At 51.4% G+C, this 18,173-nt stretch overlaps 1 protein-coding gene across 8 annotated transcripts in view; it reads left to right on the top strand.

Annotated features, from left to right (window-relative positions):
* The window catches only part of PTK2 (protein tyrosine kinase 2), a 245,595-nt gene that overhangs the window by 207,100 nt on the left and 20,322 nt on the right, over positions 1 to 18,173 (top strand). For all 8 annotated transcript variants that reach the window (XM_077750005.1, XM_077750004.1, XM_077750007.1 and 5 more), the window contains 4 exons: positions 243 to 354; positions 7,493 to 7,579; positions 11,072 to 11,209; positions 11,970 to 12,101. In XM_077750005.1, coding sequence (XP_077606131.1) covers positions 243 to 354; positions 7,493 to 7,579; positions 11,072 to 11,209; positions 11,970 to 12,101 — 469 coding nt within the window. The remainder of the gene's footprint in view (positions 1 to 242; positions 355 to 7,492; positions 7,580 to 11,071; positions 11,210 to 11,969; positions 12,102 to 18,173) is intronic.

Raw genomic sequence — 18,173 nt, 5'->3', positions numbered from 1 at the left:
TCCCCTGGTCTCTCCCTGTCCTTCTCTCACCCGCGGCTGTGCTGACAGTGGACTTGCCGTTGGGACCGGGGCTGCTCTAGAGTCCTCTCGTGCGGAGTTAGAAACCTGATCCGCCCTCCCTTTCTTCCTTGTTACTCTCCGGTCAGCCAGCCCGGGCTCCCCAGATGGGCGCGGCTGGGGCCTGCTGCGTGCTCGCTCCCGCTGGCTGTCAGCTCCCCTCACACCGTGTATTGTCTCTGCAGCACAATCCTGGAGGAGGAGAAGGCTCAGCAAGAGGAGCGGATGAGGATGGAGTCCAGAAGACAGGTCACCGTGTCCTGGGACTCTGGCGGGTCTGACGAAGCGCCACCCAAGGTAGCAAAGGCCCCTGCCCCGGCCTTGGTGTTACTCCTGCTAACTTTTGAGGTTTACGGGGTAGGCAGCGCTGTCGGGGGGGGGGGGCACGCATCAGGCTACCCTGGGAGCAGTCTTGGTAACACCGCCCCCCTTGCCTGTTTGCCCTGCATGCCGCCCTCACATGCACGCATTTCCTGGTTTGCATTTCAGCTGAAGGCCGGCTTATGGTCCTCAAGGGCTCCTCCTTGGCTCCCCCCGCCCCCCATCCTAAGACTTCCGTGAGCACGCCAGGTGTTGAGGAGGGGTTCCCCTTGTCAGGGACCCCACTAAGGACTGAGTTGGGGTAAAAACCTCAGATGGACTGAAACCAGCCCCCTGATTGCTCTACACTTTGCTCTGCTTTAAACTGGGTCAAATCCCCTTCCTTTAGGGTTGGATTGGGTTGGGAGCCTTGGGCACACGCTCCGCCTACCCGCTCTCTGCAGGGGCCGGAGGCACGTCGCATTCCCACGTCAGGGTCTGCTGGCAGCACCCCCTGGCCTTGCCTGCTCACCTCCCCCAAGTCCTCCAGCTCTGCGAGGTCACCTGGCTCCCCCCCACCCCCTGTTGCCCAGCCACACTATGGCCAGAGTTTTGCACAGAGTTGGCCGTTAAAGCCTCTCATGAGGTTGAGAATTCTTTACATACCTTTTGCTTTTGACAGAAAGGTATTTTCACACAGTGTTTTATTTGCCATGAATAATCCAGCTCAGAACGTCTTCTGAAATGTAAATAGAGGGTAGGCTTTACCTTCTGTTTGATGAGCTAAAAGTATATGAAGAAACTGACAATTTTTTATTTCATTTTCTTTTTGAAAAATGTTCAAAAATCTGTTAGCACGAAGTACTATTTAAATATTATACCAATTTTTAATGATGCCTGAAAGCTTCTGTTTTCTTGGTATTTTCAGCTGTGTAATAATAAACGTCACACAGTTAAGGTGACTACAGGTGACTGTTCTTCAGAAACTTAGTTCTTCACAGTTCTGTTCTACACAGTTGTTCAGAAACTTAGAGGTGGAGGGTTCCCTAGTCCAGGAGGGCCACGCCACCTTCGACGGGTGTTCCTGTGAGGGAGTGAGAGCGAGACCACTACACTTCCGCGTCTCCTGATTTAACAGCAGTAAAGCTGTTGTACCCACAGTAAAACCGAGATCCCCTCGTCTCAGCATGGAAGGCCCTTCCCCTTTGTATATACACTTTTGCCTATTTCTTAACTCAGGAGCCACAGCACAGTGGTCCGGGCCTGGGATGCAGGAGAGTCTGGAAGCTAGTTCCTCAGGCCTCGGCCGAGTGGATCTCTTCACATGGGGCTCTGACGCGTGGGCATCGGAGGGCATCCCCTCCCTGGTCCAGCCTCTCCATGCTCGCTGTGAAACGAGGGTGTTAGCATCCCTCACCCCCGGGGACGTGGTGAAGGCGGCGTGAGGTCCTGTGTCTGCGGCCCTTGATGGAGTCACGGAGGCACCAGGTGCTGTACGTACTCGGTGGAGAGCACCAGTCTTGCAGCTCTCCTCTGAAATCCACAGAATTAAAGAGCTTTTTCCATCTCAGCACTCTCCTGTAGCTCAGTCTGCAGGATGTTTCATAGTTCATGTGGCTAAATTTTAGAAGTTGTAGTCTGAGGTTGGGCTTTTTCTGTTTTAGCGTACAAAGACCTTTCTTTCTGGTTTTGAGATGTTCTCAGAGTGCATATTTTGAGGCTCTTCTCTCGAATCAGAGATCGGGTCAGCACACTATAACCCCCTGGCTATTGTAGCTGGAGTTGGACTGGAATGAGCTGCCTGCCTTCCCGGCAGGCTGTCCCTAGCTGGTTTCAGCCTGCAGCCCGGTCACTGTGTGGCTGCACAGGTTAAAACATTCGCTCTTTGACCCTTTGAGGAAAAGGTTGGCAACCCTGGATTAAATGTTTTCGTGGCTAGAAAATCAGCAACACTAGTGTAAACCTACAGAGGCTCGATGAATGTAAACAGACGTGCTAATTATTTGGCTCCCTTACCAGCTGGAATCAGGTCTGGGTGCAGTTTTTCCCTTCTCCATGGTGATCCGTGGAATCGAACTCTGCTTTCTAGTCACTGTATTTGACAAGTGTGCAGGTGAGAGTCCTTGTCCCCAACAGGCCAGCCCGCTAGCCCAGCGCCCCTCCTGGGCTTTCCTCCACCCGCAGGAAGGGGAACTCTGGAGCCTCAGTTTTTATAGTTCTGCCTGTGCTGTTTCTGGAAAGTCAATTCCACTTAAATCTCTTCATTTCATGTAGGATCTCAGGCTTTTGTAGATGAACATTGTGTACTATTAAGGTTTGTAACATAACCTAGTTTGTTAAAGGGAAATATTTTTCTTTCCCACATTCAAGATTCACAATTAAAAGCTTAATTATACTTAATGGCAAAGGCACTGTAATCACAAAGCTAATTATCAAAAACATGTTACCAGTCTCTTCATCGATAATACCAATTTTTGCCTACAAAAGACTTATGAGAAGTTTGCCCAAGAGGAATGCGGCCTGGGAGCCCCGCTCCGGGTTCATTTCATTTCGACGAGTTGTCCTGCACGTCCCCACTAGATCCTGGGGGAGCCTCAGGCTAAAAATATCTTTCTCCAGTTTTAAAAATGTATTTCTTGGATCTCTGGGTCCTCAAGACCATTTCAGAGGGCTGTGAGAGCAACACCCATGTCATAATGATGTTCCCGTGTCACTGGCCTTGTGCATTCCGCTGCCATTGCAGTCCTTCTGCAGACGTGACAGCCGACAGAGCGTCTGTCCCTCGGCACATGCCGGGGCAGTAGCACCAGACCACGCTGGCCATCCCCGTATCCTTTGCCACCGTACTCACGCAGAGCCAGAGTGACCGCCAGGGTGCTGCAGAATGGCCTCGTGAAGCAGTTGCCAGTCCTGTGTAGGAGGAAACAGCGAGTACCGGAAAGACGCTTGCTGGGCACCTGGCCTGCAGAACTGACCACATTTCTCATGGGAGATCAATTTTTCTTGAAAAGGAGTGGGCAGATGCCGTGGTTGTTCACCGTTGTGCCTTTGGTAGACGTTTTTTGAAGAAACAAAGAAGCAAGACTGTGTCATCAAGAACAAATGATAGTGTTTGTTGCCAATGATAAAATTTGAGTTTTCGAGCAAAAACTAGAATTTTGAAAAACCTGCAACCGTCACCATGACCTGACAGCTTCTGAATTCTGAGACTTTTCTGATGAGCTCAGAGTGATAGTAACAAATATGACTTTTTCCGTGTGTATACTGAAGTGGGTCGGCATTGCAAAGGTCCACATAACTCAGTGACTCCTATTTTCCAGATGATCGCTGCAGGATACTAACAGAATCCCACGTAGAAAGAAGATCCATTCACAGTACAGGATGGGGTGATGGATTTTAACAGATAATGATACGTTTCAGATTCCACATCACAAGTCCTTTGAGAAACAGCCACTTATTGAGTTCGGGTGTGATATCAGAAAACAGTACGCACAGCTGTGCTAAGAAACTGTGAACATACCTGTCTTCTTTCCAGCTTTACTGCTGTGTGAGGCTGGAGTTTCTTTGTCTGCTGCAGCCAGGGAAATGGCACAGCAGACGGAGTCGAGAAGCCCGTGTGGGAATGACCACCTTCTGTGAAGCCGACTTTAGAGGAATTGATATACTTACACGTAACAGGTGCCCCCTCTGCTCACCGATTTTTTCTTTTTAGTTTTAAAAAAAATAGGTATTTTTTTAAACATGTAATTAGTTTGTTGTTTTAAGGAAAAGAGAATGAGGGAGAGCAAGCAGGGGAGGGGCAGAGAGAGAAGGAGACAGAGTATCCAAAGCAGGTTCCACGCTGTCAGCACGGAATCCAGCTCGGGGCTCACAAACCATGAGATCATGACCTGACCCGAAGTCAGGCGTTTAACTCACTGAGCCACCCAGGTGGCCCAGTTTGTTGTTATTTTTAAGTGTCTGTTTTAATCTCTAATAGCAGAAATATTGGTAGATATATTCCAGATAAACAAAAGCGCTTAGAGTCCTTAGTAATTTTTGAAAATATAAAGGGGTCCTGAAGATCATGGTTGAGAGTGGCTGTCTCAGCTGTGTTTCTCAGCCCTAACAGGATGCAGCAAGCACTCCACTTAACGTCAGGAGCATCTTAGGGTGTCCTGCCACTAACACGTAGGGCATAAAATGCCTCCCTGATTTCAAAATGCCAGCTCTTTCAAGAGACCGCAAACTGTAGAAGGAAACTAAAACATTATGCACACGCCTGTAGCAGGCGCTCAGGAGTGGTGAGATGGTCAGGCGCTTGCCTGTGTGTGCACACCTCGGGTACAGCCGCTACGCGTGCAGAGCCTACGGCCACACCCAAGTGTGCGCCGCACGGACCATGGCGCTGTAATTTCCTGGAATGGTGAAACATGTTGGTAAAGTTCAAACAGAACAAGATTGCCCACCAGTGTACACAGTAGTTGCCGTTCCCGTAAGTTCAGTGTGGGATGAGCTGTGCCACGTGTTGTTTGGGTCAGATTACAGGACTCTGTTGCTGGTTTACCTGCGTACGGTTGAGCAGGGCATCTGAAAGGAGAGTGAGTCCCATCGTTCTGACCCCTGGTGCCGTCGGGCTCAGCCCAGCACCCTCTCAGGTACCCTGGACGCCAGAGCACGGCCACCTGACTGAGACTCGCTCGCCGAGGGTTTATGTTTCCTCCCCCTCCTCCGCTGGACGTCAACAGAATCTCCCTCGGCTCCATGGTCTGATTTTCTAAAACTCTTAAAGTCCAAGTGTGTGCCTTGGAGGAGGAGACCCGAGTAATCTGCCGAGTCATAGTTCTTAGGAGCAAGTGACAGTTGGGGGCACTCAGGTGGAAGCTGTCCTCTAGGAACTGGATGTTTAGTCTCCACGACAGCCCTGTCCCAGCGTCCTCGTGGAGAACGTGGAGGCTCAGAGGTGAACGGCCCTGACCGCAGCCCACACCCCTTCTTCCCACTCCGGCTTCCTGCCTGTAGGGAGCACGAACAGCTGTCTGTCGGGACATGCGCTCTCCACGGCTGCTGCTTAGTGGAGTTTGGTTTTGTGTGATCGTCTTGTCTGCCATAAGGCACGTTTTCACCCTTTTTCACGTTGTTTTATTTGGAAAGGGGACCTGGCAAGCACTCTCTTTTGCTACCCGTTCATGTGTTTGAGGCCCCCCCCCATGGGGTGTCGTGTGGGGACTTTGCTGGCTTCTTGTCACTTCCTCCCGTGTTCTCCTTGTTGAGCCCACGCACGCTTGTCACAGGGTGGCCTCACCGCACAGCAGATTTGGGGGTCAAGCAGGTGTGCCAGTGGGGACCGTGCAGTCCGTTCATGCTGACTGACTTGTCTGAGCCGCGACCTTCTCCTCTGAACTAGGGTGATGATAGCCCTTGGTGGCACCACTCTTCCATTTGTCAGATCGTGCAGAAAGCGCGTTAGCTCGGTGCACACGGGCCCCACTGCTCCACACTGACCGTGCAAATCCTGCTTGGAGCCTCCCTCCTATGGCTCTCTGCCCCTCCCCACTTGTGCTTTCTCTCCCTCAAAATAAATAAACTTAAAAAACAAAATGAGTGTTTCCATTCAAATATCCTAGTACAGAGATAGTCGAACTGTTTTTGTCTTTACCTCTCTTTCACTACTTGTTCCAGTGAAATCTTTAAAAATATAAATCTGAAGAGTAGTCTGTCAGGCTTCATGGAGCAGGCTGTAGAAGCTGCCTCCCTAGAGCACAGAGTAAAGCCTGTGACGCCCCCTTGATGACCCTTCCCTGCTTCCGGAGTCTTGGGAATCCATCCTCATATTTGGTTAGGTTTGGGGTCAACCGCATGTGGGCCACTGGAATGTAGGCTTGTGGGATGAGGAAGCATTTCCACCCACGGAGACGTAACAGGCCCACAGTAGCAGGGCTTGGGCAGGTTCAGAGGTAGCTGGGTCGTGTTACAGGGGACAGCTGGGGACTTGGATGTTAAAGACTCAGAAGACGGGGCAGAGCTCCCCAGGCTGAGGCAGGAGGCATCTGGGCAGTGGGACCGGCATGAACAACGCCATGGGGTGACGAGAGGTTCCTTGACACCGACCTGACTCGAGCAAAGCGTGTGCTCCTCCAGGACGATGTGTATCCATGGGAAGAGATGCAGGCTCTCAGACGTTTCTTTCCTCCCCTAGGCTCGCTGGCACCTAACTCCCATCTCCTTTTATTCTGGTCTTCATTCAGCTGGCGAATAAGGACTCTGTTCAGTCCCTCAGGTTTAGAAGACTTCATGGATTGATCTTCTATTTCAGGCTAAACCACTCTTTTGCTATGAACTTTAAAGTCTCGTATGTCACAGATTGAGAATTTTAGAGCTGGGAGTGACTTCACAGTCCCTCTAGCTCGACCCCTGTTTGATGGATGCGGAAGCCACTCGGCTCACTGGGCTGCGCGCGCAGTCACACAGCTGGGGAGCAGCCGGCTCCGCCCCTGCTCCGGAAGCCCCCTGATCTGCGCTCCCTGGGGTCCCGTGGGGCCGCACAGCTGACCGGCTGCTGCTAGCGCTCCCTTGGGTCTACTCGCACCCTTTGCCCACCGTCCAGTCAGACTTCGTTCTGTTGCTGAGTTACAAGAGTTCCTGAAGTTTCTGGGTCTGACTCTCCGATTAGCAGATACTTTCTTAGATTCTGCGGGCTGCCTCTCCTTCTTGGTGGCGTCATTGGCAACACGAAAGCTTTTCATTGTGGCCAAGTGCAGTTTATCCTTTTGTTCTCTCTTGATTGAGATACTGGTGTCCTATTGAGGAAACCAGTGCCCCCCCCCACCCCCTCCGGGCACAGAGATATGCCTGTTCTCCTCTAAAACCTTTTCCAAAAGCTTCCATTTAGATCCATGATCCATTTGGAGTTCATCTTGTGTGTATTGTGGGGAAGGGATCTGGCTTTGCTGTTCCACGTGGCGATGTCCCGCTGTCGCAGACCTTGCCGGGACAGACTCTTTCCCCGCTCGACGTGCCTTGACACCCTTGGTCATTCTTTACAACGAAAGGCTTTTGGAGAAAGCCTTTTTTTTTCCTGTTCTTTTCAGTAAAACAGATTTAACAAAATTATCAAAATATTCATTCACATGATACTCTTCTGATTTGTTCGCAGCCCAGCAGACCTGGTTACCCTAGTCCAAGGTCGAGCGAAGGATTTTATCCCAGCCCACAGCACGTGGTGCAGACCAATCATTACCAGGTATGCCAGTCACTAGAGATGTAAGATGCACTCTCGTTCTTCATGTTTGGGGTAGGGAGGTACGTTACATAGATTTGTTTTTTTATTTCTGTGCTTATGAGTAGGATTTGGGACGCAGAGAACTAAGAAAGTGCTCAGCCTAATAACCATCTAAGTGGATGTCGTGTTGACACCCCAGAACGGCTGTCCTGCCCCACGTCCTCGGCCCCACCCCTTTCCTCTGCTCCGGCGAACTAGTAATGAGCTGGGCCGTTTTTCTGGAAGGCAAGAATAACATTCACATTTACCTTGAAAACTAGACAGGATTCCATATGGACAGGTGTGGAAAGATAGTCAGACTTACAGGCAAAGATCTTAACACAAATTGGGAAAGACTATTTATTCTTGAAAGAAAGGGACCAGAAGCAGAGGCAGTAATGTTTTTGTTTTCGAGGGAAGAGTCTTTGCTCTTTGGAGGTATCCCTGACTCCGTTCTGACGGAGGTGGACAGCGGGCTCCCCGTGCCACACCGGCATAGAGAACACGTCCGTGGCCCTGGAAGGCCCCTCCCCTGCCCTGTGTCACCTGCTGCCCAGTGCAGCCACCCTCGTACTGTTAGGAGAGATTGGTGTGGCCTGTTCTTGACTTTGAGATAAACGGACCGAACAGGGTGTCCTCCTTGACTGGGTGTGGTGTCCATGCATTGAGGACGTCACTAATTCACTCCTTTTTAGTGCTGGGGAATATTCCATTGTGTGACTGGACCACAGATTGTTTACCTGTAATAATGTCATTTGGGTAACAGGCCAAATCACTTCTAGGAAATAAAACCCTCTCTTGTAATTGGTATCGGCTGTGGCTTTACTGTGGCCGTGCCTGCTATGTGACTGCACCAGATACTCGTAGCCAGCTGGCTGGGTTAGCTGTGATAAGGGGCCTCTGATAAGAAGTGTTGGCTGGAGAAGCATCTAGACACTAAACAAACAGTGGGTGTCTGTCTGGGGAGGGGGAGTTGCCTTAACTGCCGTCTCCCCTGACTCCTCTGTCTCTCGGGGAGCAAACCGAAGCCTGATTACCCTGCTGCCTCCACTCAGATGAAAGCACTTTTATTCCTTTACATGCCTCTCAACTAGGATTCAAATCCAGGCTCTTGGGTCAGATGGACAACCCTCTCCCCTCCCCAGTGCGGAGCTGACAGCCAGTGTGGGTGCGGCCGTCCCCAGCTGGAAGGTCGCTGCTACGGGGAACACGGGAAGTGGGTGTGCTGCGGGCTCTTGACCTACTTGACTGCCTCTAGACCCCCGCGTACAGATTCTGACGGGGGCCCTCGAGCCTTCTGTTGTTGCCAGGCACCCCCAGGTGATCTGCCACAGGACTCACGGCCCTGTTTTGGGAGACCCTTTCCTGAGACCCCCACTTGCCTTCGGCGGGGGGGGGTGAACCACTGGGTTCCCCGGGGCAGCTCCTCATGCTGCAGGCTGGCAGTGACCGCCCCGTGCCCTCGGCCCTCGAGGGAGGAGCTCTTGGGCGCCTCCGTCACCATAAGTGTGGGTCACGGGTTGCCCGGCCATGGCTCATCGCGGCGGGGACTAGGACAGCGCTCAGAGCAGCCAGAGGGGTGGGGGTGGCCTGAGGAGAGAAGACAGTCACCGAGCAGGGACTGGACCCCACGCTTGTTGAGAGAGAAACGTGACCGCACCTGCTCACAAGATAGAGCGGGCACGCGGTCAGGGCCCTGGGCCATGTGGCTTCCACCTGGGGCCCTGGCTTACACTGCTCAGTGGCTGCCGCCCCCTGGAGTGGCTGCCCATGAGGACGGGCACTTGTCTCCGTTTGACATGCCTATGGCTGTGTGTAGAACAGAGTAAGGATTCAGTGGAGAAATTAAAATACTCATATTCTCATTGAACAAATGAATGATTAACTCTCCCAAGCCCCAGGTTTCTTTATCCTGCAAATGAGAATAGTAATAGGGTGTTGCCTGGTGCTATTTCATGTTCCTTCTAGCCTAAAATGCTCATTGGGTCCTTTCACATCGCTGGTGTGATGGCCACAGAATACTTCACATCTCTTGGGCAAATTCCTAAAAGTTCTCTGGCAGTAGTGTGTCCCTTCCAACCAAAAATAGTGATAGGACACTTTATGTTGGGTGGAATTTTTTTATTAACATATTCCCATTCAAGGGGGAGCCTGGGGGACTCAGTCGGTTAAGCATCCGGTTTTGGCTCAGGTCATGATCTCACGGTTCGTGAGTTCAAGCCCTGCATCAGGCTCCACAGTGTCAGTGCAGAGCCTGCTTCAGACCCTGTGTCCCTCCTCTCTCTGCCCCTCCCCTTCTCCCTCTCCCTCAAAAAATAAACATTTAAAAAAGTATTTTCATTTAAGTAAACTGTGAGAACTATTTGTTCATCTTACTTGAAAGTTCATTAGTTGTCAGTATGCAATTTGGGAATAAATCCATGCCTAGAGACCTAACAAATGCACAAAATCTTTGCTGAAGAATGTGTTGATATTTGGAAATATGGATTTGATGGTGCTTGATCTTATTAAAAACTTAACTGACAAGGCGCCTGCATGGCTCAGTCAGTTAAGCATCTCACTTCAGCTCAGGTCATGATCTCCTGAATCGAGAGTTTGAGCCCTGCATCGGGCTCCTTGCTGACAGCTCAGAGCCTGGAGCCTGTTTCAGATTCTGTTTCCCTCTCTCTGCCCCTCCCCTGCTCATTCTCTATCTCTCTCTCCTTCAAAAATAAATAAACATTAAAAAAAAAAAAAAAAAGACAACTCCAGCCACACAGTACTAGTCTAGTGAGTTATGGAAACAAATACTGCTCTGTCCCCTCTTTTTCTTGTGACCGACAGAGGGAACCGTATAAAGACACCCTTGCGTTTCCCTTCTGCCCTGAAGTGTTCTCCACTGAACCTGAGCCCCCGCTCTGGGCGCCGACTCTGCTCCCCCCCAGCCCTGGCTCAGGAGGAAGAAGGGCTCCCTCGGGGAGGTGCATGTGCAGAGCCGCCTTCATGGTCCCTGCTGCTTCTGCATCCAGGGTGCAGAATTTCCGGTTTCCTGTATGTGTTTGATTTAGTTTTCAACGCGGCCTTTTTGGGACTTTAGTTGACAATCCGCTTCCTTGCCTCTACCAGCTGCCAGAGGCCACGGCCCCTCCCCCGCCTTTAAACCCTGGAGTGCCGAGCCTCTCTGAGCGCTCCTCAGAAGGCACATCTCCCCTCCTCTCCCCCCCCACTTGTCAGGAACCTGCCCGCCCCTATTCCGTTAGGTCCGCTCGGGTAACCCAGGGTAGTCTCCGCACTTCAAGACTCCTCATTCACGATCCCGCGTGTGAAGTCCCTTTGCCGTGTGAAACGCCACAACCACAGGTTCTGGGGACCTGGATGTGGACGTCTCAGGCCCCACTGTCCCGTTTCCACAGTGTTCTTTGTCATCTTGGCTGCTTGCTTGCATGCAGAGAGCACAGCTGTGTCGGAACGTGACCTGCTGCCCCACATTCGCAGGTATCTGGCTATCCCGGCTCGCATGGGATTACAGCCATGGCCGGCAGCATCTACCCGGGTCAGGCATCTCTTTTGGACCAGATGGACTCGTGGAATCACAGACCACAGGAGATCTCAATGTGGCAGCCCAACATGGAGGTAAATGGGACGTGTTGGGCCTTCGTTCGTTAGCACGAAGCTTTGCTCAAAGTTCCCTTTATTCCTGAATCCTGAGTTGTTTATTTTGGTGACCTAACTCTGAGATCAGGGTGCTCTATCTGCTCCAGTCCTTCCTAGTTCTGTGACTCCTTTTTACTAGAACAACGAGATGCCGTCATCATTATCCCACCCATCTGAAAGGCAGTGCACCAGCCTGAACGTAATTAGAGTGTGCGTGAGGCATATCCCAAGAAGGAGCAGGGGACAGAGGCTGCCGCTCCGTGGGCAGGTTAACTGGTCAGCCAGGAACCACTCGTGCAACAGTAGATGTCGTTTCTGGGACCCCAGCACACCCGCCGTCGCTGCCTGCGCCCTTGCCCTTGGAGTGAGCATGTTTAATGATTGCTCAGTACGCCACTGCATGTGTGCGGAGTGTAACCCTCCTAGTCCACCTCCAGACTGCTTTCACCCCTTCACCGTAGCCGGTGGTGTGTTCTCTGCACATTCCTTGGATAGTTTCCTTAGAATAAATCCCTGCAGGTAGAGCCGTGGGCTGAACAACTTTGTACTCGTTAAAGATGCTTGGCAGGCGGTAACATGCCGCCTCCAAGAAAATCGCTCCCACAAGCAGAGTATAAGAGACCCTCTTTCCCCCACCCTTCCTTTTCATTTCGTTGTTTTGGAAAGACACACAAAACAGTATAATTACCCTAAATGGGCCCCCAAGAGAGGACGCGCTCTTTTATTTGCCTCCCGCTAGGACTCTGCAGCCCTGGACCTGCGCGGGATTGGGCAGGCGTTGCCGACCCACCTGATGGAGGAGCGGCTGATCCGACAGCAGCAGGAGATGGAGGAAGACCAGCGCTGGCTCGAGAAAGAGGAGAGATTCCTGGTAATTGTGTTTCTGGCAATTCTGGTGGTTCCTATTTCTTGCGCCTGAGACCCTCTGGCAGAGTCTGCTGTGTTGCAGATGATTGGAACAGTCCATCTTTTTAAAAACCAGAGAGTTTGTTTTACATCTGGTCCCCTAACACTTGCAATAATGGGTTATTTGCTTTTCTTGGATTATTTTTTCCAGCCAGGTTTCTAAGATGTTAGTGGTGGCTCCTGGGCTCAGAAGTGTGGGCATTCCTATGGTCTTTGCAGAAGCCACTCCCCCTTTCAGTGTCGGCTCACACGTAAGAGCCTGCATCTTGCTGCTGTAGGATGTGTGACCCGACAGCGGAGAACCCAGGCTTTGCCTTCCTGGCGCCCCTCCTCTCGTGCCCTCTACCCTCCCCCACATGTCTGGATAATCCAAATGATGGCCACCGCAGACATCTCCTGGTGCAGAGAAGAAATGGAGGGGCAGAGTGGTCTCTGTGTGTCCCTTGACACAAGGGCCCTTTGGACTTGGGGCCCCATGCCACCCACTTCCATGCTCTGAGCCTCAGAACCCACTCCCGCGTTCCCTGCACGGCTGGCTCTGTCTTCAGGAGTAACCTGGAAAGGATGGCTGAGCAGAGTCAGGACCGTTTGCACAAATCCTCAGGTTGGTACCTTTCCCTGGTCGGGGCACAGCCAGTCCCTCATGCTTTGATTGAGTAAACAGTCGCTGAAGCCAAGTCTGAGTTCCACTGTAAGCCAAGGGACCAGACACCAACCAGGGGGGTACGGCTCTTACATTGCTTACTGTCTTCCAAGCACTGGAACATGTAAATCACCAAGTAATGGTGCTAGGGGAGTGACTTCATCCGTATCCGGCAGCGTTCGTCAGCGTCACTTATACGTGGCTTTCAGTTGTTTGAAAGTGTAGTTTACAATTAAACAAAGCGGCCTATGCACTCCGCTTCAGTGAAGCCCAGTTTCACTGCTGGAGAGGCCAGTGCCTCGAGCGCAGGCCGTACTGGTGCTTCCCTCAGCACGCCCGCCGGGCCGGAGCGCACGGGGGCTCGGGGACATCAGACACATACCACCCTCCACCGCTGCCAGTCAGGACAGATGCGGTGCTGCTCAGCACACACCCTTGGCGCAGTGTGGCGCTTCAGATCGTACGTGCCGTCCACCACGTGCCATCCGCCCCCTGATGTATTCCTCATGTGGGAAGTCGGCCAGTCTGCCCAGCCACCCCGTGAGGAGGAGGCAGGTCCAAAATCCTTTACCTGAAATTCTAGAAGGTTTTATGTCCTTCAGAATCCAGTATTGTTGCCCTGTCGAAAGCTAACGTCGTGGTGTACGTGCCATGGGTAAACAGCAAAACACAGACGTTCACCTTAATGGGTATAGATAAGACTTCACATCCATTCAGATCACCTTTTGCCATGAAATTAGCTTGCTTCAAATGTCAAAAAAATTTTTTACCAGTCTTCGGTGCTCATTAGATTTTGGAAATGAGGATAAAGGAATGTGAACCTGCCTGTGACACCCTCATTTTATAGCACGGGAGATTTCTCGAGGTCACCCAGCTAGTGTGTGGCCGAGCCCTGAGTCAACCGAGAACCCTCAGCGCACGCGAGGCCACATCGTGCTGGCAGAGTTTTAACACTTCGCTTGCCGGGCGCTCTTCTGTATGTACGTTTACAGCGAGCCGTAGGAGATGATAGGCAAGATGTGGGCCTCACTTCTGAACAAAAGTTTCGTGCTATAAAAAATCTAAATTATTTAAGTTCAAGTGTATCTTGACAGAAGGCAAGCTGCAGACAGCGGTGATTGTTCAGTGGGGAAATCTGAGCAAATCAGTTTGGACATGGAACGAGCCCGGCCGTTCCCTAGCCCGTCTTAAACTTCTGTCCAGACAGCTTGTTTTCTTGTGTTGATTTGTATTTTAAAAAGTCACCGTTACCGATTCTCCAGACTAGACTTGCTGTGTGTAAATACCACCATCTCGTGTACGACTGACCACGAGTGAGCAAGGTTTGCTCAGGGTTGCAGAGCGTCAGCCCATGCTGCCCTCCTGGGATGCACCAGGGGCTCACGGGGACCCCGTGGGTGCTTGGAGGGGCCGGGGATGGTGCCAGAGTCCAGATGTGTTGAGCCAAGGCTGCAAGATCCATTGGAATTGGCAAAATAGACAAGATCAGGAAATCCCTTCCAGCAGCAGGAAGGAGCTTGAGTCACGACATGGGTCAGGAGACTGTTCTCAGAACCCCCACCCAGGCCGGATGTGACCCCAGCTTAGGCAGCGGAAGCAGCCAACGGGTTTGCCGCTGGCTTGGTCTCCCGAGCGGCTCCAGGTGTTTATATTCGAGGCTCAGGACCCAGCTGATGAGTGTGGGCATTTTCTCAGCATTGAGACCATGCACACACGATGACCGAGCAGACCTGGAGCGTGCGGTCGGCTGAGCTCTGTTAAATGTGTGAGTCGTGTAACCCACACNCCGGTCAGTGCTCTGCCTCACCTGCCTGACGGCCCAAGTTCTGGGACGTCCTCACGGTCAGGGCCCCCACCTTTGTGCCCTCACCCTTTACTTCACCTGCGTCACTTTGGTGACTTGACTTTGTGTCTCACTTCCCTTATTAGCTTACTGCCCATCCACTCAGAGCTCCTGCCACTGCTGTAACAGGGTCTCATTTTCACTGAGCTCATTGGCTCTATATTTTCTGTGTGCATATGCAGTTCATTGTTAGACGCTTGTGTTTTCCAGTATTTATCACATGAACTCTGACCAATTTCTGTGGGTTTTCTGCGTACATAGCTATCCCTTTTCCCCCCATTTTTTAGGTGTAATTGACACTTGTCACTTGTTGGAAAGCATATTCTTTCTCCATTTTCAGTATTTGTTACATATGTCATAGTTCTCTTAGGGGTGCTCTTGAGGCACCCTTACCAATTTTTATACTAACTAGTCCTGACCTGCTTTTATTTGTAAAAATGTTGTCTGTAATAGTTTTTCTACTAAGTATACCGTTGGCTCTGTATTTTAAATATATTACTTTTTTAAAAAAACTTGAGGGGCACCTGGGTGGCTCAGTTGGTTAAGCGTCTGACTTCGGTTCAGGTCATGATCTCACGGTTCATGGGTTTGAGCCCCGTGTCGGGCTCTGTGCTGACAGCTCAGAGCCTGTTTCAGATTCTGTGTCTCCCTCTCTCTCTGCCCCTCCCTTGCTCACGCTGCCTCTCTCTCTCAGAAATAAATAAAACATTTTTTAAAAATTAAAACATAAAAAAATTTTAAAAAACTTGAGGGGCACCTGGGTGGCTCAGTTAGTTAAGCATCTGATTTCAGCTCAGGTCAGTTTGTGGGTTCGAGCCCCACATTGGGCTCTGTGCTGATAGCCTGGAGCCTGTTTCTGTTTGGTTGTCTCCGTCTCCCCCTCTCTCTGCCCCTCCCCCACTCATGCTCTGTCTCTCTCACAAGTAATAAACAAAAAAAAAAAACTTGTAAGGAGTTTAACATGATGAACAATGGTGAGACCTTTTGCTTGGGTTTGAGCTAGCCATGCGTTCCAGAGTTCAATCCCTACTTAAGGCATAATTGATCATTATTTTGTTTTTAAGTTTGTTTATTTTGAGATTGCATGCGCAGGGGAGGGGCAGAGAGAGAGAATCCCAAGCAGGCTCCATGCTATCAGCACAAAGCCCAACAGGGGTCTCAAATTCACAAACCATGAAATCATGACCTGAGCCAAAATCAAGTGTCAGACGCTTAACTGACAAAGCCACCCAGGTGCCCCAAGGCATAATTGATCATTCTTTTAAGGTCGTGGCATCTTCATTAGTGTTCTGGTAGAGTTTAGCATTGCTGTCCAGAAGTGAGAAGGACTTACTTATTGTCATTGTTGGCTTCAGGGCCAAATCAGTACTAGTGTCACAGGTGAGTTGGATATTCCCTACCCCATCTTTGAATAGGTGTTTGTCAGGTAGGCGTTGTAGGCTGTAGGGGTGAGGGCAAGTGTGTGGTCAGGACAGGGGCCTCCTTCTAACGGGAGTAACAGGCGGAAACAGGAAAGCCAGGAGAAGGGGGTGATGTAAATGTCAGCGTCACTGCTCCCTGCCTACCACAGCGGTGTTTCTAAAATCTGACCCTCGCATTCTGACTCAGAATCTACCAGTGGCTACCACAGGATGACTGCCCAGGGTCCACCAGACCTGTGAGCTGTCCCTCCATTCGTCTTGTCCTCAAGGTCCAGCCTCCTCGCTCAGCCCGACTGTGACAGAGAGGACTGGGCACAGGAGGGGAGGTCCAGAGGGAGGACATGTGGAGAAGAACATTCCAGGGAGAGAGCACACCAAGCTCAAGGTCCCAAGGGCGAAGGGGCCAAGTATGTCTGAGCACCGAAAGACCACTGCGGTGGGCAGAGCACAGCAGATAAGCAGGGACAGACAGTGCAGGGCCCCTTAGGCCATGGCCGGCTAGCAGGAGCCCTGGGTGGGAAAATAGCACATGGTGCCATGGCACTCATAGTGATCGCTCCTGTCCCTGAGGCTCTAGAAGGCGATATTAGAAAGAATCTAGACTCTGGAGTCAGCCACATGAGAATTAAAAATCCTGGTTATTATTTATTAATCTGTAAAATAATCATAACATGCTCTATCAGTGTGGGTAATACTTTTCTCCCAGGGCTGGCTTGAGGATTAAACGCGTAGCATGTACACAGTGAGAGAAGAAGGGAATGCACATTACTATCTCATCGGGCTTCTCGCTCAGTGCGTGCTCCGTGGCAGCTGTGAGACTCTGAAATCCCAGGTTGAAGCCTTCAGACCACACAAGGCTCCGGAAGACAGTCCCAGAACAGCTTCTGGCCGCCCCCGACCAAAAACGAAGAGAATAGGTCGAGTGGGAGATTTGAGCCACTCAAGGGGACTCTGCAAAGGACCATTGCAGACGTCACTGTCACCCGGGGGTGGAATGCGCTTTGATTGGCTTTACTTGTCATAAATAACCCTTAATTCCTATTTGCTGTTGGCAGATCTCCCACAAGTAGGCTATTTTTAGCAGCTGCCTGACAAGGCCCAAGTGTCCCTCCCAGGATGTGGAGCCCAGGGCGGGAGGCGGCCGTGTAGGCCTCTTAGATCACGGCCGTCTCCCCCAGGCTTCTCCAGTGCTCAGGGACGGAGGGTCTGTGTCTGGTTTTTTTTCCTAAACCATGGTAGGCCTGATACTTTTATAAAATAAAATAAAAAACAATTACTAGCAAAGAGAAAAAAATTTAAATATGCAGAATATAAGCCAAGCTTGTTTATATGAACTCCAATAGACCTAAAAATTACTATTTCAAATTTGCTCTAGAAATTTTTAAAAATACTTGGCTTCTGTTTCTGTCTCATCATGGCCTGGCGACAAATCCCTGACCCTCCCAGGTCCTTGGGCAGTGTTGGGCACAGCACCGCCGCACCCTTCCGTGGGGTCAGCTTGAGCCCCTGGGTAAGGAGCCGTATTCTTCTTTGAAAGATTAACTCCAAACTGGCTTCGTCAGTGATGTTGCCCAAATGTTTTCTAATAGATAAGAATCAACAGGTATCGATTGAAATCTTCTGCTCTTAGGACTTACACCCTCGTGCACGGTTACTGCTGTTAAACACAGCTGCTGCCTCTCCTCGCGGGCTCAGGGGGTCGGGGCTCCTCACGTCCCCCGCTTGTCCCCGGCCACCCAGCCGTGACCTACAGCACTAGGTCCTCGCGGCGGGCCCTCTCCCCGTCCAGCAGGCCGCCTGCCTGAGGCGGCCCGGTGCCCACAGGAGCCCTCGCAGGCGGGCCGGACAGAGCCCCCAGCCTCGTCAGCCCGTTCGGAGGGCTTCCTTTCCTACCGGGCGCCGCCTAAGGAGAGACTGACTCTGTCACTCGCTTGTCTTCTCTAACGCGGCGCCGTGCTAAACATAGGAGCTTAATTTTAAAACGAGAAAGGCCTGTCCCTCCAAAGCCTGCTTTGTCTTCTGGAAAAGGAAATGAATGTTTGAGCTGTTTGTCCCCCTCATACAGACCCAGGCAGTCTAGGAAGGAGGAGCACCAGGTGGGGGTTGGGGCTGGGGGCGGGGGGGGGCGGG

This window comes from Crocuta crocuta, unplaced genomic scaffold (genome assembly GCF_008692635.1).
Source record: "Crocuta crocuta isolate KB4526 unplaced genomic scaffold, BGI_CrCroc_1.0 scaffold119, whole genome shotgun sequence".
Taxonomy (NCBI): Eukaryota; Metazoa; Chordata; class Mammalia; order Carnivora; family Hyaenidae; genus Crocuta; species Crocuta crocuta.
The sequence above is the reverse complement of the archived record's forward strand: the minus strand, read 5'-3'. Positions and strand labels throughout refer to the sequence as shown.